General features: G+C 46.0%; 1 protein-coding gene across 5 annotated transcripts in view; it reads right to left on the bottom strand.

Annotated features, from left to right (window-relative positions):
* Window positions 1-4605: 4605 nt before the first annotated feature.
* agap1 (ArfGAP with GTPase domain, ankyrin repeat and PH domain 1) overlaps window positions 4606-23949 on the bottom strand; it is a 698786-nt gene continuing 679442 nt past the window's right edge. For all 5 annotated transcript variants that reach the window (XM_078228959.1, XM_078228960.1, XM_078228957.1 and 2 more), the window contains 2 exons: window positions 10565-10820; window positions 4606-6094 (listed from right to left, as the gene is read on the bottom strand). In XM_078228959.1, coding sequence (XP_078085085.1) covers window positions 5867-6094; window positions 10565-10820 — 484 coding nt within the window. In that variant the 3' untranslated portion in view covers window positions 4606-5866. The remainder of the gene's footprint in view (window positions 6095-10564; window positions 10821-23949) is intronic.

The following is a 23949-nucleotide window of genomic DNA, read 5'->3' as shown; positions in this document are numbered from 1 at the left end:
CTCTGTCACTGGAAAGTCCCCCCCCGAGTTCACATTCCGAGTCGATGACCTTTCACCAGAACTTTGGGATGGTGGGATTTGTTTTTTAAAAAATTCAGGGTATCCGGACATTGCTGGCTGAGTATTTGTTACCCATCCCTATTTGCCCTTGAACTGAGTGGTTCACTTGGTCATTTTCAGAGGGCATTTAAGAGCCAATCACATTGCTGTGGCTCTGGAGTCACAAGTAGGCCAGATCATTTAAGGACAGCAGATTTCCTTCCCTAAAGGACGTTAGTGAACCAGATGAGTTTTTACAATTGTTGACAATGGTTTCATGGTCATCATTAGACTTTTATTTCCAGATTTTTTGTGAATTCAAATTTCACCATCTGCTGTAGCGGGATTCGAACCCAGGTCCCCAGAACATTACCCTGGATCTCTGGATAACTAGTCCAGTGACAATACGGGGGAAAAGGCAGGGGAATAACACTAAGCCATGATGCTCGTTTGGATAGCTGGTGCAGAGGCGATGGCCAAATGGCCTCATTCTGCACCCATTAACAATCATGTGATTCTTGGCCTGTGTGGAATTAGTCCGATAGCTGGGATCAGAAAGCAGAGCGGTATGAGGGGGAGGTGGGATTCATCCAGCCGGGGTTTCCTCAGACCTGTTGGGAGTCGGATAATGGACCGGGAGGAGTCTAGGCAGCTAATTGTATCTAAATTTATGTCTCTTCATGGACCAAGAAATGCAGTGGTGTTCTACAAAGAAATTTAGACCTTCCTTGCCCTGGGCTTCCTCACTCAGGATACAAGATAATCTGATGATGGTAGTGAAGGGATAACTATTGGCGGCACGGCAGCACAGTGGTTAGCACTGCTGCCTCACAGCTCCAGGGACCCAGGTTCGATTCGTGGCTTGGGTCACTGTCTGTGTGGAGTCTGCACGTTCTCCCTGTGTCTGCGTGGGTTTCCTCCGGGTGCTCCAGTTTCCTCCCACACTCCAAAGATGTGCAGGTTAGGTGCATTGGCCGTGCTAAATTCTCCCTCATTGTACCTGAACCGGCGCTGGAATGTGGTGACTAGGGAATTTTCACAGTAATTTCATTGCAGTGTTAATGTAAACCTACTTGTGACAAACAAATAAACTTTACTTTACTTTATTGGCCAGGACAATACTTTGCGTTCTATGAGGCAAGAAGTTAACAATGCTGTCATGTTGTTTGCAATCAGATGCTCTAAGACCAATGTATTAAGAAGCTTTTCTTTTATTGAAAAGAGACATTTTACAATTACAGAGTTTAGTCTCCTTGCATTACTTTACAGTCTGGAACAGAGTACTGTACAGTTGACCCACAAAATCATAATACATACTGGTATGGTCAATCATAACTCAACCTAACAAAGTTCACTGGCAAATTGCAGGCAACGTCACACAGCTTTCTTTATCATTACAAACATATAAATAAAGCATCTAGTCATTGCAAAACATGAACTGCCAAATGAGGTAATATTAAAACCGAAACCATTCATTCTGATAGTGTCCATATTATACCTATTTACATTGACATATGACTGCCAGTTAACAGCTCTTTACAGATACATTCCAGGTTAGTGTAACAGCAGATAAACTGATTCCAGGCACAGTAATGACTGGCACAGTTTATAAAGCACGATTAGGAATACGTTTATAGTTAGGCTTGGCACTCTTTAGGGACTTACTTCCCTAAACAAACCAGAAACACAGTATTACAAAGCAGGAATGTGGAGAATATACACATCAGTATTCCAAAAGAGCAATCCAAACAGGGCGTTTGGATGACGACAAACTATTAAACAGCTCAGATTGCCAACTGTCAGTGAGAAATATTTACTGTGTATATACATGGCAGTAACTTTGTCAAACGTTCTTTTCACCGATGTCATTTCCAGATGGAGGACCCAAAGGAGTGTTGAATTAATAACTTGATTCATTGAGTTGCGCCAGATTTATCATACAAAATCTGAAGAGATTGTTGAAGCAATGATTCCAGATTGGAGGGAGTGTTAGAGCGATGATTCAGGATTGGAGGGAGTGTTAGAGCAATGATTCCAGATTGGAGGGAGTGTTAGAGCGATGATTCCAGATTGGAGGGAGTGTTAGAGCGATGATTCAGGATTGGAGGGAGTGTTAGAGCAATGATTCCAGATTGGAGGGAGTGTTAGAACAATGATTCAGGATTGGAGGAGTGTTAGAGCGATGATTCCAGATTGGAGGGAGTGTTAGAGCGATGATTCCAGATTGGAGGGCGTGTTAGAGCAATAATTCGTGTTTGGAGAGGGTATTAGAGCAATGATTCGAGATTGGAGGGTGTGTTAGAGCAATGATTCGGGATTGGAGGGAGTGTTAGAGCAATGATTCAGGATTGGAGGGAGTGTTAGAGCGATGATTCTGGATTGGAGGGAGTGTTAAGAGCAATGATTTGGGATTGGAGCGAGTGTTAGAGCAATGATTCCCGATTGGAGGGAGTGTTAGGGTGATGATTTAGGATTGGAGGGGGTGTTAGAGCAATGATTTGGGATTGGAGGAGTGTTAGAGCAATGATTCCGGATTGGAGGAGTGTTAGAACAATGATTCCAGATTGGAGGGAGTGTTAGAGCAATGATTCAGGATTGGAGGGAGTGTTAGAGCAATAATTCGGGATTGGAGGGAGTGTTAGAGCAATGATTCCAGATTGGAGGGAGTGTTAGAGCAATGATTCAGAATTGGAGGGGGTGTTAGAGCAATGATTCGGGATTGGAGGAGTTTTAGAGTGATGATTTGGGATTTTAGACAGTGTTAGAGCGATGATTCAGGATTGGAGGAGTGTTAGAGCGATGATTCAGGATTGGAGGAGTGTTAGATCAATGATTCCGGATTTGGAGGAGTATTAGAATGATGATTCGGGATTTTAGAGAGTGTTAGAGTGATGATTCTAGATTGGAGGGAGTGTTAGAGCAATGATTCTGGATTGGAGAAATGTTAGAGAATGATTCTGGATTGGAGGAGTGTCAGAGCAATGATTCGGGATTGGAGGGAGTGTTAAAGCAATGATTCTGGATTGGAGGAGTGTTAGAGCAATGATTCGGGATTGGAGCGAGTGATAGAGCAATGATTCGGGATTGTAGGAGTGTCAGTTAATAATTCAGGATTAATGAGATGCTTTGGATTTACTTCACAGGATCTGATGGGCTATTGAATCGTAACACAGGGTCTGAAGATGTAATCTGATCTTTGATGCACCACCTACAAATATTAACATGTTTTTAAGAGTGAATTGCAGGAAAGCAAATTCTCTTGTACGTTGTATTACAATTGTAGTAATTTAGTAAAGCGGTCAGCTCTTATACCAGGGCGTCAATTTGGAACCAAGATGAACTGGATTCTAAATACACAAATACACTGCTGAAAGCCACTCAGCCCTGTTAACAGATTACCGGCGGTGTGTGAATCCTGTGACTCTTCCATACAGAAATGTGCATGTTTGTGTTTCATTTGTAGGATCTGAGGGAAATCCATTGAGGCACAAAGTTACCCAGGCCTGTGGCAGCCTGGCATCGATTTTAGCTTGGATGTTTCGACTGACACCAATCCAACTTGGCCAGGCTGCGTATGAGCAACATGTGATTCCAGGATTCAGACCAGTGGTTAGGTGGTGAACAGTTTGTTGCCGAAGGTCTCTTTCTTTCTGTCTAGAATCCATGATCAATAAACGACACCCCAATTTTACAAAGCTGTGCGTTGGAACTAACACATCATGGTCTCCACATGTGCCAGTCTACCATGGTAGGAGATAGGAAAGACACACACAAGAAAAATATTTCTGATTGTACTGACGGTGTCCGCACCTCTCCGCTATTTTTCATCAATTAGAAGGAAATGCTAAGGAGCACGCATCTCCCACCTCTCTCCTCTATCTTCCCTTACCTCTTTTTGCAAAAAAATAAGACTTTCGCCTGGGGAGGATAGGACAGAGCACAGTGTGTACGTTTCCGAGATAGGAGGACTCTAGACGTTAAAAGGTTTGAGGGCCACGACAACTTGACCCTCTGATTTGCCGCCAGAATCAATCACCTCCCCACCTTTCGGCAGGGGGGAGGAGGGGGGCCGGCGGCTGGCAGGAGTGTGGATAAAAGGTGAGGAAGTGGGTGTATTGCAACACCAGACAGGAAACGTGGAATTGAAAACACACAAAGCACCGAAAACTGACAAGCCAAAATATTCATCATTTAAATCATACAGGAGGGACAAATGTAAAATCAATTTCTCGCTCTCAAACAGTGTAGTGACGTTGGTAGTCATTTAGAAGGAAGTCTAGGTCTGTCAAAGGTAGTCAGACTCTTCTTGTTAAAACACATCAGTGCCAGGGATCTAATACATGGGATGCACAAGAAAGGACTAGAAAAATACATCTTATTTGGACTCAATGCTGGATTGTAAAAGTGACTGGAGTTTAAATTGTGCATCTCTGGCGAATAACTCAATTTCCAACCCCCCCCCCCCCCTCCCCCCCCCCACTCCACCCCCACCAGAAGGACATACAGCTAATAACTCTTGGACAAGATCAGCCATTTCACTGTGGCCAGAGTAAAGAACAACCGTCGGGTCTTTCAAACAATCCCCCTTTCCCCTCCCTGCAAAGTCAAAGGCAAAATCCAATGGAATGAACAAGATTATGTACAGCATATAAATAGTATAGCGTCAAGAGTTTACATCATACTTACAAACAGAACAGAGAATTCTTTCAGGAAAGGCTTGCTTGGACAAGAGCACCGTCCTATCCACTTTGGAAGATGTTGCCAGTGAGGGTGAGGGTCAGAGGGGCTGTGTGCTAATGACTGAGGAATAAAACTTAGAGTGATCAATTCCCTTTCTTTCCTTAAAACCTGCACGCTACATAAATGCTTACAACCTTTTAATCGTACGCGGCCCACACTTCTGTCAACAGCACAGCACCCGACTCAACAGCAAGCAGTCTCTGCATTCAGTAAACAGTTTGCACCTGGGGAGAATGGTGTGGAGTGAAGGCTGCAGGGGTGGGGCGGAGGTGGGGGGGAGGGGGGAAGAAGAAGGACCCCCTTTCCTTTGAATAGGGAGAGGACTAAAAATTAAATAGACACTAAATTATGACAGGGAATTTAGGAAGGAAGGCTCAGAGGACTGGAAAGAATGTGACTGAGATAATGTGCTTCTTGTGTGAATATTGCAATCACATCCAAGCAGTCATTGAACCGTGCCATGTAACTACCTCCTCAGCTAATATGCTTTTCTCTATTATGACTAATCATGTTCTATTAAACAGTGGTAATGCTGGAAGAACTGAACTATACAAGTGTAATGAAGCCCGTATTCTCCCCGGACAGATTAGCCACAACTGATTTGACACATACCATCATAGGAGCTTCAAACCTGACAAACTCTGAGCTCTGGGCTGATTTATGTCAGCAATGGCCCTCCACAGAAGAGCTGAATCAACCTGTTTGGTAGAGGTGAAACGTACTGACAGCTAATTGCCAATGCCTGAAAGTTCCATTTCCCTTCTCCGCAGTCCCAGGTCTGCCCTGTTGGTCCAGTGTTGCAAAAGCACTCAGCTTTTTTTCACCCCCGACTACTGGGTTCTTCCAAAGTGGACAATTCCTGGTCCTTTTAAATCTTTTAATGTTTTTTTTTTGACGGCACAGAACCTCGTCTCATTTGTCGAATGAGCTGATCCGCGACTGGTCATCTTCGTTCTCCCTGCCTCTCCGGCTCTTCACGTTGCTACCAGAACTTAATCAGGGGTGGAATGAGATTTCACAGATACGAGGCTGTAAAGGGCGAGGTTCAGCGCTGCTCTCGAGACACGACAGTGTGATGCGCACCTCCTCAAATGACAGTGGGCAGTTTGGTGTCCATCCTTCCGCCGCTGTTGTTGTTGTTGTTGCTGCGGTTGCCACTCTTGCGGGACAGGTTGGGCGTTGCCACAAGGATGAAGTGCTCCTCGGGGCAGCCGTACTGGAGGAGGATATCGCTGCACTCCTGACTCATCGCTTGCCTGGCATACGCCAGCGCAGTGTTCCCATGGGCGTCGCGTGCCATGATGTCAACTCCATACTGTAAGATCAAGGGAAAGGGTTAGAACATTGTGACCACAGGAGGCCATTCGGCCCCCTCAAGCCTGGCACGCCATTCAATTAGATTGAGGCTGACCTGCATCTCAACTCCATTTACCCACCTCGGTTCCATAATCCTTAATAGACTTTAAAACATGGGAGCAGACGTAGGCCCATTTGGCCTATCACTCATACCGTTGTGCAAAAAAAGTCCTCTGACCACCAGACCTGAATCTCCTGGTTCAAATTTTAAGGTAAAGCACTGAATTAGATTTTGACTGGGTCTGTTATAATTTCGTTCTTTATTAGAAGCTGAAAATCTGGGTTGTTGAGCTGGACTTGTGATAAACGTCAGTCCTGACATTTTCCCCTTCTCCAAAGGAAATCTTCTTTTCCAAAAAAGTTTAGAAACTTAGTCAAAGTCTCTTCTCTATCTCTTCTCTAACTTTTCCCATGGAGCTGTCAGCTCCCAGTTATTAGCTTACTTTGAGTAAAGTCTTTAATATGAAAGAATTTAAAAAACAACTATACAAGCTATCGATCCCCACTGTCACTGGGAGCTTGCTTGGCACAGTGAAACTGGTTCACCCATTTGCTTGATTTTACTTCTCATCTGAGTTGCAACTCTGATTGGACGGAATTGTCACCAAATGACTTTCACCTCCAACTGCCCCCAGACTCTTGAGACACCATCTTGCTTTGCCAATGAGGGGAGGTGATGGCCTAGAAGTGTTATCACTAGACTATTAATCCAGAAACTCAGCTAATGTTCTGGGGACCCAGGTTCAAATCCCACCACAGCAGATGGTGGAATTTGAGTTCAATAAAAAATATCTAACTTAAGAATCTACTGATGACCATGAAACCATTGTCAATTATCGAAAAAAGCCATCTGGGTCCTAATGTCCTTCAGGGAAGGAAATCTGCTATCCTTACCTTATCTGGCCTATATGTGACTCTCAACTGCCCTTGGGCAACTAGGGATGGGCAATAAATGCTGGCCAGCCAGCGACACCCATGTCCCACAAAAGAATAAAAGGAAACAAAAAGACCCTCCATTCTTATAAGAAGTCAGCTTCATATCCAATATCTGATGGCTCCATATGTCACGAGGATACTGAATGACACAGCAAACTCGAAGAGACAAATGGCCTCCTCTTAAACCTAATTCTTTTAGCCAATACACAAAAGTGTTCAATATAAATTTAATGTTTTCATGCCCCTGTAATTTTTCTCCCCAATTGCTCCTAGCACTTTCCAGGAATTAAAATCTGACCTGTAGGAAAGTTGGAAGCCATTGATGTGATATCAAAATCACTACTTGTTATAAAGTGTACAGCCAGCTGACGAAGGGGGAACAAAAGGTGTGGAATGCTCCCATTTTCTCTTTTGTGATGTGGAGAGGGAGAGGAGCTTCCCGAATCTCTGCCCTCATCTTGCACGAGGCGGATCCTGTGGCTGTGTGCAAACCTGGTTAAGTCGGATGTCCCAATTCTAGAGCAAAGGCTTGGCACGAGGGAATCACAGGCCCTCTCCAGCTGCTGCAGGTCCTATAATGGGGTGTACCCAGGCCAAATCTCCGCTCTTAAACAATGGCTTTTCCTCTCGAAACACCTGCTCTTCAACTGAATGTACCATTCCTCAGCAGGAACTGGAGGTCCCTGACGAATCTGTGGGTGAATAAATATTCCCAGCTCCTCCCCCACACTCCAGCATGGTTTTGTGCTATATACATAAAGCTAAGGCCTGGGTTCTGCTCTGTGCTCATATTATAGAAAGTTAGCGTGCAGATATAGCCAGCAGTGTGGAGGACAAATGGATTATTGCAGGGAGAATGGAGTACAAGAACCAGATAGGCTTGCTACAATTGTATATGGCTTTGGTGAGACCACACTTGCAATACTATGCACAATGTCTCCATATCTAATAAAGGATATAGTTGCACTGGAGGCAACACAGCAAAGAGCCACAAGATTGTTTCCTGGCAAGAGAAGGTTGTGCTGTGGGTCTAAGTAATTAGGGTCAATATTCTCTGGGGGTTTAGATGAATGAGATTCTGGACACGAGATTTTGGAGGGAAATGATTGAATAGACACTGAGAGATTGTTTCCTCAGTCTGAGATATCGAGAACATGGATCACCGTCTCAGGATAATGATAATCTAAGGCTGAGATGAGGAGAATTTCCTTTACCCAAACTATTCTGAATTTTTCAAATTCTCTATCCAAAGGTTTGTGGATGTGTTACATTCAAGGCTGAGGTGCATAGATTTCTGGTCTCTCATGGAATCTAGGGGAGGTTTTGATGCAGAAGATCAGGCCATGACTACACCGAATGATGCAGCAGCCTTGGGGAGACATATTGGCCACTCCTGCTCCAATTTCCTAAATACTCACTCCCACTCGATGGCTTCAGTTGATGGTGACTAGTGTTCAACTCCCTCTACGGACTCGCCTCTCCCTATTCCTGTAACCTCCAACTCTCCAAGAGCCTGGAACACTTTACAACTTTGGCTTCCTCGTGCACGGCTGACTTCCTTCAGCCAGCTTTCCAAGACTCCCAATCTCTGGAATTCTCTTCCAAGATTCTCTGCCTCTCTTCTTTTAAGAGGCTCCTTAAAGCCTGCCGAGCTTACGGCATCCTGTTGTAATATCTCATGTGGCTCAGGGTCAAACTTTGTTTCATAACGGATCCTGCTAAGCCCCTTGGGACATTTGATGAAGTTCAAGGTGCTATATAAATGCAAGTTGTTGTTGCTGTAGCTGTTGCTAGTTAGATGGGGAAACACTAGTTGGGAGTCAGCTGATTACTATCCATTGGCTTCCCTGCTGGGTGTCAGGTAAAGGCAGTCTTGCCTCCAGCAATTCCATTGCAGAACAGGAAGGTGGAACAGGACCCGTGTGTGGATCAACAGGAATACAGCAGGGGAGCACAATGGGTAGAAAAGCATGCATCGATCCCTCAGCTATTAGTCATGGCTCAGTGGGTAAGAACTCTTGTCTAAAAGTCAAAAGACTATGGGTTCAAGTCACATTCCTGTGCAGTAATGAGGGGGTGCTGTAATGCTGGATGTAATCACAGAATCCCAACAGTGCAGCATGAGGCCATTCGGCCCATCGAGTTTGCTCCGACTCTCTGACAGAGCAGCTTATCCAGACCCACCACCCCACTCTATCCCATAGCTAATGCCTCTAACCTATGGGCGGCATGATGGCACAGTGATTAGCACTGCTGCCTCATAGCGCCAGGGACCCGGTTCAATTCCCGGCTTGGGTCACTGTCTGCAGGGGGTTCCACCAAGTGCTCCGGTTTCCTCCCACAGTCCCAAAGACGTGCTGGTTAGGTGCACTGGCCATGCTAAATTGCCCCTCAGTGTATCCGAACAGGCACCGGAGTGTGGCGACAAGGGGATTTTCACAGGAACTTCATTGAGGGGTTAATGTAAGCCTACTTTTGATACTAGTAAATAACCTTTAAACTTTAACCTACACATGTTGGGACACTAAGGGGCCATTTAGCGTGGTTAATCCACCTAACCTGCTCACCTTCGGAGTGTGGGAGGAAACCGGAGCACCCGGAGGAAACCTACGCAGACATGGGGAGAACACACAGACTCCACACAAACAGTGTCCCAAGGCTGGAATTGAACCTGGGTCCCTGGCGCTGTGAGGCAGCAGTGCTAACAACTGTGCACCGTGCCCCCCCGTCTTTCAGACGAGATATTAAAACTTGTCTGCCCTCTCAGGCGGATGTTATTATTTGAAGAAGAACAGGGGAGTTCTCTCCAGCAGCTCTGGCCAATATTAATCCTGATGTGGAGATGCCGGCGTTGGACTGGGGTAAACACAGTAAGAGTTTTAACACTACCAGGTTAAAGTCCAAGGGGTTTATTTGGTAGCAAATGCCATTAGCTTTCGGTGCGCTGCTCCTTTGTCAGATGGAGTGGATATCTGCTCTCAAACAGGGCATACAGAGACACAAAATCAAGTTACAGAATACTGATTAGAATGCGAATCTTTACAGCTAATCAGGTCTTAAAGATACAGACAATGTGCTCCACTCACATTGTCTGTATCTTTAAGACCTGATTAGCTGTAAAGATTCACATTTTAATCAATATTCTGTAACTTGATTTTGTGTCTCTGTATGCCCTGTTTGAGAGCAGATATCCACTCCATCTGACAAAGGAGCAGTGCTCCGAAAGCTAATGGCATTTGCTACCAAATAAACCCGTTGGACTTTAACCTGGTGGTGTTAAAACTCTTATAATATTAATCCAACATTACAAAGGCAGATGATCTGTTTATTTATTGCTGTAGGTGGGACGTTACTGGAACCCGACATCACAACAGTGACAACACTCGAAAGATACTTCATTGGCTATAAAGTGCTTGGGGATGCTGAGGTTGTGAAGGGTGCTAAAGAAATGCAAGTCTGCCTTTTCTTTTGAAATTGTCACACATTCACCTACCCAGATCAAGAGCTGAGTGAGGACGACATTCCCTTTTCTACAGGCCAGGTGCAGGGATGTGCGACCGTCTCCCTCTCCGTAAGTCTCGTTCACTTCATCCTTGGAGCCGTGGGCCAGCAGCAGAATGACTGCCCGCAAGTTCTCCTCAGCTGTGGCACGTAGCAGCTGTTGTCCCAAGGGAACGTCCGAGCACGGCGGTGGGATCAGGAACAGTTTCTGTTCATACTTAGCACGGATCCAACGCTCCTTCTCTTCTCTGTGAGATACAGGGGGGAAAAAAACAAAAGTTTTATAAGTTTTATCCAGTATATTTACACTATTTCTTATCTGTATCTCCATCACAGTGGCTGCTGCATGCACTACCTTAGGGTGCAACTCTCCCAGGTTCCTTCACCACCCAGACATCTGTCAGAAGGACAAGGGTAGCAGGTGCATGGGAACACCACAACCTGCAAGGACCCCTCCAGGTCACACACCAACCCAACTTACGCCTGTTGCTGGGTCAAAAACCTGGAACTCGCTGTGGGGAATCTCCCCTCCATCAAATGACCCAAGGCCACCTCCTCAGGGGCAACTGTTGATGGGCAATAAACACAATGGCTATATGGCGAGAATAAATTAATTTATAAAGTGGAAATATTGAAAGGATTTAGACAAGATTAATACCTAAGGTCAATTCAATCCATTGTTTGCTGAAAATTTCTAATTAACAGATTGCTAATACAGTTATGAACTGGATGAACAATTCTTTACATGTTATCCATTCATCTATTTATTTTGCGTTTGTACGAACGTATAGTTCCAACTTGCTTGGGTCACGCAGCTCCTTGGCAGAAAGGGGTTCATGACCATGTTTGTGGAAGGTCTGAAACTCAGACATGTAGCAAATATTGAAGATAACAAGACTAGATTTCAGGAAACTGGTGAAATGGGCAGAGATGTGGCAAATTGAATTAGATGCAGAGGGCTGTGAAGTGCTTCATATGAACAGGGAGGAGGATAGTGAACACTAGCTAAATGGACAGTTTTAAAGGAAGGTGCAGCAGTAGAGGTGAGTGCGCGCACAAGTCTTTGAAGGTTGCAGGACGATTGAGAATGCTGTTAAAAAAGTAGAAACCAATCTTGGCTTTCTAAGTAAAGGTGTTGAATACATGGCAGGCAAAATATGTTAAACCTTTACAAAACACTGGGTAGGGTCCCAGATACGATATTACATCTAATGTTGGGCACAAGGCCTCAGAAAGGGCACAGGGGAGATTTACTAGAATGACATCAGGGGTAAGAGACTTCAGTTTTATAAAGAAATTCGAGTCTTTCCCTTACAGCAGAGAAGGTTAGGGGGATGTCACTGAAAAGCTTGAAACCTTTTGAAAGCGTGAATAAAGAGACTCTGCTTCCAGTGGCAAGAGGGCTGGTAAACCAAAGGTAATTGGAAAAAGCTCCAGAGGCCAGAGGAGGAGATTTCTTTACACAACAAATGGTGATCTGGAATGGGCTGTCTGATAGAGTGGTGGAAGCAGATTCAATAATAATTCTCAAAAAGAAATTGGACACATACCTGAAGGGGAAGAATTTGCAGGGCTATAGGGGAAAGGGAGGGAGGAGTGGGTCTAATTGGATAGCTAATTCAAAAGGCTGGCACAGGCCCTGTCTGTTCTGCATGATTCTCCTCCCCTCTTTCATTAAATGATCAATTCCAATCTCAATGATGTAGCCGGGAGAAGCCATTCACAAAGGGGGGGAAACCGGAGTCAAAATCAACATGAGGCTTAGAGAGATCCTGATGTCCACTCACTTCCTGGCAGAAGGTTAGAAATTAAATACTCTTTTTGTACCTTGAGGGATGCTAACAGGAGATTGAAAATTCAAGAGGATGATGTTCCAATTTTTTCTCTATAGAATCCAGGAAGGTTTGCTTTGGGTGTGGAAGGGATACAAGCTGACTTTGCGATGACCCTAACTCCCACATTCCATTTGTTCTCGAGTGGAAAGGTAACACAGGATTTGTACTGTGAGCATCTAAGGGCCTGTTTACACACTTATCTGTAATCCAGTGTTGTGTTCACTCTAATCTGAATTAAAATGCGAAGGTAAATAGATTAACTGGATTAGTTGTGCATCATTTCCTGGTGGGTTGGAATGACACTTCAGTGACCTCAGGTTCACCTGGAGCCCCAGTTTAACAGCTCCTTTAGTCTTGTTCTACCCATGGCTCCACAGAACAATGCCAATGTAATGCACTGACTCCCAACATAACAGGTCAAATCAGGGTACTTTTGCAATAGGTAGCAGGAACATAAAACATATTTTGTTTATATGCTGCTTCTGTTTTTGCCACGGTGTTTAACCATGCATGTTTACAATGCAATCAGATAACTACATAGAACTTAAAGCAAAGAAATAGGCCATTTGGCCCAACTGGTCTATGCTGGTGCTAATGCTCTTCATGAGTCTCCTCCCATCCTACTTCAGCTCAGTTGATCAGCCTATCCTATTTCTTTCTCCCTAATGAATTTTGAGCTTCCCCCTAAATGCATCAATGCCAATTGTCTCAACTACTCCACGTGGCAGCAAGTTTCCCTTTCTCACCACTCTGACTAAATAAGTTACTTTAAGTAAATAATAGATCATAGAATCCTACAGTGCAGGAGGAGGCCATTCAGCCCATCAAGTCTGCACTGACAATAATCCCACCCACGCCCTATCCCCTTAGCCCCTTGCATTTAGCTGAGCTAGTCCCCCTGGCACTAGGGGGCAATTTAGCATGGCCAATCCACCTAACCTGCACATCTTTGGACTGTGGAAGGAAACCAGAGCACCCGGAAGAAACCCACGCAGACATGGGAAGAATGTGCAGACTCCGCACAGACAGTGACCCAAGCCGCGAATCAAACCTGGGTCCCTGGTGCTGTGAGGCAGCAGTGCTGACCACTGAGCCACCGTACCGCCCCCATTTCCCATTAGATTCATCGGTTTGCATCTGTCATTGGTGCCTCTAATTTTGGATTCTTCCACAAGTTCTCTCATGTACAATCCTTCATAATTTGAACCTCTTTGTATTAATTATTAGGTAAATGTGCAGTCATCTCTTATCTGGAGAGAAGAGCCCTCGGCTTGTTCAGTCTTTCCCCATTGGTTAGAGTGATGGGACAATGTGTTGTGGTGATGTTGGTTGAGATATAAATATTGCCAAGCCACTGGGGAGAACTTAATCTTCTCCAAAATAGTGTCATGGGATCGTTCATATTCACCTATGAGGACAAATGTGTCCTCGGTCCAACACCTAAATTTGAAAGATGGCACCTCCAGCTGTGTAGCACTCCCTCAGTACTGCACTGGGAGTGTCTGCCTAAATTTTGTGCTCAAGTCTCTGGCTGATTCAGTGGTGAGAGTGTTACCAACGGAGCCATGGCAGAGGGCTAATTTCCTAATCAGAGTAAGAAGTTTAACAACACCAGGTTAACACCTGGTGTTGTTAAACTTCTTACTGTGTTTACCCCAGTCCAACGCCGGCATCTCCACATCATTCCTAATCAGAAGCAGCTGATTGGCGTTTAAAATGCTTCACAAAGTCCTGTGATCATGAAAGGCGCTATATGAATGCAAGTCCTTTTTTTTCTTATTTTGCTGAAGTAGGTTTCCTTATCTCAATGACACAATCTCAAATTTAAAACCTTCTACATCTGCCACTCGCCTGCAGAGAAATGTTTCTGACTGTCAATTTGGAGAGGGAGTGACACAAATTTCAGAAACATCAAACAGCACGTTCACCACCACAAGAAGAAGTCTCACAACACCAGGTTAAAGTCCAACAGGTTTATCTGGAATCACGAGTTTCAGAGCGCTGCTCCTTCATCAGGTGAGTCCACATCATGGCCACCGTCAACAAGGCATGAGTCAAGAGTGTGATGGAACACTCTCCATTTGCCTGGATGAGTGAGGCTCCAACAACACTCAAGAAGCTCGACACCATCCAGGGCACCACATGTAATTGGCACCACATCCAGCACTTTTAATATAAGAACATAAGAAATAGGAGCAGGAGTAGGCCATTTAGCCCCTCTAGCCTGCCCCGCCATTCAATAAGATCATGGCTGATCTGAAGTGAATCAGTTCCACTTACCCGCCTGCTCCCCATAACCCTTAATTCCCTTACCGATCAGAAATCCATCTATCCGTGACTTAAACATATTCAACGAGGTAGCCTCCACCACTTCAGTGGGCAGAGAATTCCAGAGATTCACCACCCTCTGAGAGAAGAAGTTCCTCCTCAACTCTGTCCTAAACTGACCCCCCTTTATTTTAAGGCTGTGCCCTCTAGTTCTGGTTTCCTTTCTAAGTGGAAAGAATCTCTCCACTTCTACCCTATCCAGCCCCTTCATTATCTTATATGCCTCTATAAGATCACCCCTCAACCTTCTAAACTCCAACGAGTACAAACCTAATCTGCTCAATCTCTCCTCATAATCTACACCCCTCATCTCCAGTATCAACCTGGTGAACCTTCTCTACACTCCCTCCAAGGCCAATATATCCTTTCGCAAGTAAGGGGACCAAAACTGCACACAGTATTCCAGCTGCGGCCTCACCAATGCCTTGTACAGATGCAGCAAGACTTCTCTGCTTTTATATTCTATCCCCCTCGCGATAAATGCCAACATCCCATTTGCCTTCTTGATCACCTATTGTACTTGCAGACTGAGTTTTTGCGACTCATGCACAAGGACCCCCAGGTCCCTTTGCACAGTAGCATGTTGTAATTTTTTTCCATTTAAATAATAATCCAATATGCTATTATTTCTTCCAAAGTGAATAACCTCGTATTTGCCAATGTTATACTCCATCTGCCAGATCCTCGCCCACTCACTCAGCTTATTCAAATCTCTCTGTAGACCTTCCGCTTCCTCCACACAATTCACTTTCCCACTTATCTTCATGTCGTCAGCAAACTTTGTACCCTACACTCAGTCCCCTCCTCCAGATCATCTATGTAAATATAAGTTGAGGCCCCTGTACCGATCCCTGCGGCACGCCACTAGTCACCATCTGCCAACCAGAAAAGCACCCATTTATTCCAACTCTCTGCTTCCTGTCGGATAGCCAATCCCCAATCCACGCTAACACCCTACCCCCAACTCCGTGTGCCCCAATCTTCTGCAGCAACCTTTTGTGAGGCACCTTATCGAATGCCTTTTGGAAATCCAAAAACACCACATCTACCGGTTCCCCTCCATCAACCGCACTAGTCACATCTTCATAAAAATCCAGTAAGTTCGTCAAACACGACTTTCCTCTCATGAATCCATGCTGCGTCTGTTTGATCGAACCATTCTTATCCAGATGGCCTGCTATTTTTTCTTTAATGATGGATTCCAGCATTTTCCCAACTACAGACGTTAAGCTAACCGGCCTGTAGTTACCCGCCTTTTGTCTACTTCCTTTTTTAAACAGCGGCGTAACAGTAGCCGTTTTCCAATCAGCTGGCACTACCCCAGAGTCCAGTGAATTTTGATAAATAACCACTAACGCCTCCGCTATTACCTCTGACATTTCTTTCAGTACCCTGGGATGCATTCCATCCGGGCCCGGGGACTTGTCCACCTTCAGTCCCGTTAGTCTATCAAGCACTGCCTCTCTAGTAACAATAATTGTACCTCTCCCCCTACCAACACTCGATCGTTAATATTCGGTAAACTATTTGTGTCTTCCACCGTGAAGACCGACACAAAAAACCTATTTAAAGTCTCAGCCATTTCCTCGTTTTCCACTATTAAATCCCCCTTCTCGTCCTCCAAGGGTCCAACATTCACTCTAGCCACTCTATTCCTTTTTATATATTTGTAAAAACTTTTACTATTATTTTTTATGTTTAGAGCTAGTTTAGTTTCATAATCTATCTTTCCTTTCTTTATCACTTTCTTAATCATTCTTTGTTGTTTTTTAAAGCTTTCCCAATCTTCTAAGTCTCCACTATTTTTGGCCACTCTGTACGCATCGGTTTTTAATTTAATACTCTCCTTTATTTCCTTCATTATCCACGGCTGGCTATCCCTTTTCTTACAGTCCTTCTTTATCACCGGAATATATTTTTGCTGAGTACTGAAAAAGATCTCCTTAAAAATCCTCCATTGTTCCTCAGCTGTCCTACCTACCAGTCTGCTCTCCCAGTCCACCCCAGCCAATTCAGCCCTCATCCTATCGTACTCCCCTCTGTTCAAGCAGAGGACATTGGTTTGGGACCCTACTTTCTCCCCCTCCAACTGCACCCGAAATTCGACCATATTGTGGTCACTCGACCCAAGAGGGTCCTTCACAAGATGATCCTTAATTCTACCTGTCTCGTTACACATTACCAGATCTAAGATAACTCGTTCCCTCGTTGGTTCTGTAACATACTGTTCAAGGAAACTATCCCGACAGCATTATAAGAACTCTTCCTCCATCACACCATGTCCAACTTGAGTCAGCCAATCAATATGCAGGCTAAAATCCCCCATGATTATTGCCATTCCGTTTTTGCACGCATCCATTATTTGTTTGTTTATAGCCCTCCCCACCTCAACATTATTATTTGGGGGCCTATAGACCACGCCTACTAGTGTCTTTCTCCCCCTACTATTCCTTATCTCCACCCATAATGATTCCACGTTTTGCTCCTTAGAGCCTACGTCGTCCCTCACTACTACCCTGATATTATCCTTTATTCAGGTTTATTTGGTAGCAAAAGCCACACAAGCTTTCGGAGCTCCAAGCCCCTTCTTCAGGTGAATATGAGTGTGAGGCCAGTTTGTTGTTCTGGGTGTATGATGTGGGAGGTCCTGGAGACTCCTAGCCTCCCGGACGCCCATATCTGCGCCAGGTGCATTGAGTTGCAGCACCTACAGGACCGGGTAATTGAGCTGGAGCTCCAGCACTCACCTGAAGAAGGGGCTTGGAGCTCCGAAAGCTTGTGTGGCTTGTGTGGCTTTTGCTACCAAATAAACCTGTTGGACTTTAACCTGGTGTTGTTAAACTTCTTACTGTGTTTACCCCAGTCCAACGCCGGCATCTCCACATCATTATCCTTTATTAACAGAGTTACCCCACCACCTTTTCCATCCTGTCTATCCTTCCTAAATGCCTGATACCCCTGGATATTCATTTCCCAGTCCTGGTCACCCTGTAACCACGTTTCTGTAATGGCCACTAGATCATACCCATTTGTGCTGATTTGTGCCATCAACTCATTTACTTTGTTCCGAATGCTTCGTGCATTCAGGCAGTGTCCTTATTCCAGCTTTTATCTGGACCCGAATTGTTGAAATGTTATTAACCTTCTCCCTCTTACACTGTCTATAACCCTTCTCTGTTTGCGAGCTAACTTCCTCGCTCCCAGTCACCTCGTCTTGATCCCCTCCCCCCAACCTATCTAGTTTAAATTCTCCCCAGTAGCCTTAGCCAACCTTCCCGCCAGGACATTGGTCCCCCTGGGATTCAAGTGCCACCCGTTTTTTGTGTACAGGTCACACCTGCCCCTGAAGAGGTCCCAATAGTCCAGGAACCTGAATCCCTGCCCCCTGCACCAGTCCCTCAGCCACACATTCATCCTCCACCTTACTCCATTTCTGTCCTCACCTTCCCGTGGCACAGGCAGCAATCCTGAGATTACTACCTTTGCTTTCCTCCTTCTCAGCTGTCTTCCTAATTCCCTATACTCTCTTTTCATGACCCCTTCCCCCTTCCTACCCACATCAGCGGTACCAATATGTACCGCTACCTCCGGCTCTTCTCCCTCCCACCTCAGGATTTCTGGGACTCGCCCAGCGACATCCTGGATCCCGGCCCCAGGGAGGCAGACCACCATCCGAGACTCGCGCCTGCCTCCACAAAAACATCTGTCCGTCCCCCTTACTGTCGAGTCCCCGATCAACACTGCCGTCCTCCGCTTTTCCTTAGCCCTCTGAGTTACAGGGCTGGCCTCCACTCTGGAGACACGGCCACTGCTGCTTCCCCCAGGCGGGCTGTCCCCCCCAGCAGTACTCAGGCAGGAGTACTTGTTGTGTAGGGGCACATCCACTGGGGTGCTCTCTGTCACCCGAGCTTTCCCCTTCCTGGCTGTTACCCACTTGTCTGACTCCCGTGGCCCCGGTGTAACCATGTTTCTGTAACTGGTATCAATTGCCTGCTTAATCTCCCTCACCAGACGAAGGTCATCGAGCTCCAGCTCCAGCTCAATTACCCGGTCCTGTAGGTGCTGCAACTCAATGCACCTGGCGCAGATATGGGCGTCCGGGAGGCTAGGAGTCTCCAGGACCTCTCACATCATACACCCGGAACAACAAACTGGCCTCACACTCATATTTGACCCTTTTTAACAAGGCACACAGAGAAAAGTTAAGAATTAAAAAACTAAGATTTGAAACTCACCCTTGCTCGTCCTTACCCCGAAGCCCTGTGACTTATTCACTCCGTGACTTATTCACTCCCTGTGACTTATTCACTCCCTCCACCAGGGACACACAGTGGCAGCAGTGTGTACCATCTACAACTTGCCAAGGATCCTTTGACAGCACCTTCCAAACCCATGAACTGTACCATTTAGAAGGAAAAAGGCACCAGATACATGGGAACACCACCATCCTGACTTGGGATTTGCCATTTTTTCACTGTTGATGGATCATAATCCTGGAACTCCCTCGCTAACATCACTATGGACATATCTCCACTACATGGACTGCAGTGGTTCATGACTTATTAGGGATGGGCAATAATTGCTGGCCTATCCAGCGATGTCCTCATCCCGTGAACAAAGAAAGTAAGAGCCTACTATCCCCCAGTACGGCAGAATGCAGGGACCCTCGGACCTTGCTAGTTTAGTTTTGCAGAAAGACTCAGTCAGTCGGTATAATGACATATGGAGGGTTGGTCAACCAGCTAGCACAGAGAGAAAGGGGGGGAGAGGGAGAGAGAGAAACAGAGACAGAGACAGGCAGTCACTGCAGTAAGTGAGTATTAGTCATTCAATACAGACAGAGTGTGGTTCAGTCAGTACAGAGACACAGTGAGTGTGGGTCAGTCAGTACAGAGACACAGAGTGAGTGTGGGTCAGTCAGTACAGAGACACAGTGAGTGTGGGTCAGTCAGCACAGAGACACAGAGTGAGTGTGGGTCAGTCAGTACAGAGACACAGTGAGTGTGGGTCAGTCAGTACAGAGACACAGTGAGTGTGGGTCAGTCAGTACAGACACAGAGTGAGTGTGGGTCAGTCAGTACAGAGACACAGAGTGAGTGTGGGTCAGTCAGCACAGAGACACAGTGAGTGTGGGTCAGTCAGCACAGAGACAGAGTGAGTGTGGGTCAGTCAGTACAGAGACACAGAGTGAGTGTGGGTCAGTCAGTACAGAGACACAGTGAGTGTGGGTCAGTCAGCACAGAGACAGAGTGAGTGTGGGTCAGTCAGTACAGAGACACAGAGTGAGTGTGGGTCAGTCAGTACAGAGACACAGAGTGAGTGTGGGTCAGTCAGTACAGAGACACAGAGTGAGTGTGGGTCAGTCAGTACAGAGACACAGTGAGTGTGGGTCAGTCAGTACAGAGACACAGTGAGTGTGGGTCAGTCAGCACAGAGACACAGTGAGTGAGGGCCAGTCAGTACAGAGACACAGTGAGTGTGGGTCAGTCAGTACAGAGACACAGAGTGAGTGTGGGTCAGTCAGTACAGAGACACAGTGAGTGTGGGTCAGTCAGCACAGAGACACAGTGAGTGAGGGCCAGTCAGTACAGAGACAGAGTGAGTGTGGGTCAGTCAGTACAGAGACACAGAGTGAGTGTGGGTCAGTCAGTACAGAGACACAGTGAGTGTGGGTCAGTCAGTACAGAGACACAGAGTGAGTGTGGGTCAGTCAGTACAGAGACACAGAGTGAGTGTGGGTCAGTCAGTACAGAGACACAGTGAGTGTGGGTCAGTCAGTACAGAGACACAGTGAGTGTGGGTCAGTCAGTACAGAGACACAGAGTGAGTGTGGGTCAGTCAGCACAGAGACACAGTGAGTGTGGGTCAGTCAGTACAGACACAGAGTGAGTGTGGGTCAGTCAGCACAGAGACAGAGTGAGTGTGGGTCAGTCAGTACAGAGACACAGTGAGTGTGGGTCAGTCAGCACAGAGACACAGTGAGTGTGGGTCAGTCAGTACAGAGCCACAGAGTGAGTGTGGGTCAGTCAGTACAGAGACACAGAGTGAGTGTGGGTCAGTCAGTACAGAGACACAGTGAGTGTGGGTCAGTCAGCACAGAGACACAGTGAGTGTGGGTCAGTCAGCACAGAGACACAGTGAGTGTGGGTCAGTCAGTACAGAGACACAGAGTGAGTGTGGGTCAGTCAGCACAGAGACAGAGTGAGTGTGGGTCAGTCAGTACAGAGACACAGTGAGTGTGGGTCAGTCAGTACAGAGACACAGTGAGTGTGGGTCAGTCAGTACAGAGACACAGTTCGTGTGGGTCAGTCAGTACAGAGACACAGTGAGTGTGGGTCAGTCAGCACAGAGACAGAGTGAGTGTGGGTCAGTCAGTACAGAGACACAGAGTGAGTGTGGGTCAGTCAGTACAGAGACACAGTGAGTGTGGGTCAGTCAGTACAGAGACACAGAGTGAGTGTGGGTCAGTCAGCACAGAGACAGAGTGAGTGTGGGTCAGTCAGTACAGAGACACAGTGAGTGTGGGTCAGTCAGCACAGAGACACAGTGAGTGTGGGTCAGTCAGTACAGAGACACAGAGTGAGTGTGGGTCAGTCAGTACAGAGACAGAGTGAGTGTGGGTCAGTCAGTACAGAGACACAGTGAGTGTGGGTCAGTCAGCACAGAGACACAGTGAGTGTGGGTCAGTCAGTACAGAGACACAGAGTGAGTGTGGGTCAGTCAGTACAGAGACACAGTGAGTGTGGGTCAGTCAGTACAGAGACACAGTGAGTGTGGGTCAGTCAGTACAGAGACACAGTGAGTGTGGGTCAGTCAGCACAGAGACACAGTGAGTGTGGGTCAGTCAGTACAGAGACACAGTGAGTGTGGGTCAGTCAGTACAGAGACACAGAGTGAGTGTGGGTCAGTCAGTACAGAGACAGAGTGAGTTTACGCTGAAGGAACAAATAGGAAGATGCCTGGAGAAGATTGTCCATCTGAGGATTGGAAGGTAACAGGAAATGAGAACAAATGATGCACATCTTTTGGTCTCCTTTCATCCAATTTCCTGTTTTCAGATGGACAAGCTGTGGTCGGCCACACACGTGACACATGCACTGATAGAGGTGTTGAAGAATTTTGGCTATCGGTGTATCGATTAACTGAGAGAAATTGAACTCTGACCATACACATTTCCCTGCAAACTGATTCAACAGTCCAGAATATCCCCCAAAACTGCCCTAATATCTCAATCTGAGTCAATGTTAGTGAGCAATTAATATAATAAGCTGTCGCTGATAAAAGCTGCCTTCGCTGGAACATAATATCTAGAAATAAAAAACAGAATAGGAAGAGAAAATGCTGGAAATGCACAGCCCGTCAGGCAGCATGGAATTAAAGATGATTGGCTGAATGAAATGATAAATAGTGCAGGTATTTACGAAAAGTTAACTTTGTAAACTCCAGATTGTGTGTTCGATTCAGCTGGGAAGAAAATGTTAAGTACTTTTTCCCAACAGGGCAATGGGTCAACGCCAAGTTGATGCTCTTGATTGTTGGGAATTGGACATAAAGTCTTCACTTGTGGAGATATAGTCAATGTGGCACCAAAAAAGAGAGTGGGTTGCTGGGTTAAATAAACATCTATTGTTGATGTCTTATCAAATCCCCATTGTGGTCTGTCACCAAAGGCTGTTGATTCATGGTCAGGCGTTCAATGCACCTGGCAGATTAAGCTGCTGTTATCCAAATATTGCACCGAGCCCAATTCCGCTACTTAAATGGGAAGGGGTTTTTCTTCAAAATAAAAAAAAAATGCACCAATGACATGATGAAGGAGTTCTCCCAGTAAAGAGCTGATGTGGTACAGAGCAACAACTGCAAGAATGATCTAGGTTCAATCCCTGCATGGTAGTGTATCCACTGACCCATATTTAGCAACAGCCTGAGCAGGTGATATATATTACATAGAATTACAGAGAGTACAGCATGCAAACAGGCCATTCGGCCCACACAGTTTCCCCTAAATCCATCCGTGCTATTTGCTAAGAATTTAAACATAAGAATTACAAGGAGGAGTGGTTCATTCAGCCCACTGAGCCTGTTCGGCCATTCAGTAAGATCATGGCTGAATAGATTGTGGCTTTAACTCCAATTTCCACATCTGTCCCTCGTAACTTTTGACTCCCTTGCCTATCAAAAACTGTCTAACTCGGCCTTGAATGTATTCAATGACCCTGTCCCTACTGCTCGCTTGGGGAGAGAATTCCAAAGATTAGCAATCTCAACTCCCCTTCTGGTAGCTTCCACACGTTTACCACTGGTTTGGGTGAAGAGGTTTCTTGATGAGATTGATATGAAGTCTAGTAGTTCCTCTCTCCTATGTTTGCATTGCTCAAATGGCACCTATTAAATAAAACATTTCTGTACCCGCTTGATTGGCAGATGGATTGTCTTTGTAGTATGGGTAGCCTGAATTGCCGTTATCCTCCATCTTAAAAAAGCAAACAGCAACCAGTAGTCAGAAACCTCTGATCCCATGAACCAGCTGCCGTGAATTGATGGAGAGTATGGGTGGTACAGTGGTTAGCACTGCTGCCTCGCAGCGCCAGGACCCGGGTTCGATAGGGTGACTGGTTGTGTGAAGTCTGCACATTCTCCCCATGTCTGTGTGGGTTTCCTCCGGGTGCCCCCGTTTCCTCCCACACTCCAAAGATGTGCAGGTTAGATGGATTGGCCATGCTAAATTGTTCCTTAGTGTCCCAAGATTTATAGGTTAGGGGCATTAGTGGGGTAAACAAACACGTGGGGCTACAGGGATAGGGCCTGGATAAAGGTGCTCTGTTGGAGAGTCAGTGCAGACTCAATGGGCCAAATGGCCTCCTTCTGCACTGTGGGGATTCCATGATATGGGGGGGCTGGTGACATAATGTGCAGGGACCAGCTCCTCAAACCATAGCAGGATACATCTCAGAAAATGTTCAAAGTCATGACAGGTCTGGATAATGTAGATAGAGAGAAAGTGTAGGTGATGGGCAAAGAAGCAATGGTGACATTTTTTCCATTATTCTTTCATGGGATGTGGGTGTCGCTGGAAAGTCAGTATCCCTAATTGCCCTTGAACTAAGTGACAGTTAAGAGTCAACCACATTGCTCTGGGACTGGGCAGCACGGTGACACAGTAGTTGGCACTGCTGCCACACAGTGCTAGGGACCTGGGTTCGATTCCCGGCTT

This window comes from Mustelus asterias, chromosome 14 (assembly GCF_964213995.1).
Source record: "Mustelus asterias chromosome 14, sMusAst1.hap1.1, whole genome shotgun sequence".
Lineage (NCBI taxonomy): Eukaryota > Metazoa > Chordata > Chondrichthyes > Carcharhiniformes > Triakidae > Mustelus > Mustelus asterias.
Note: the sequence above shows the minus strand (reverse complement) of the source record. Positions and strands in the feature narration are given on the sequence as shown.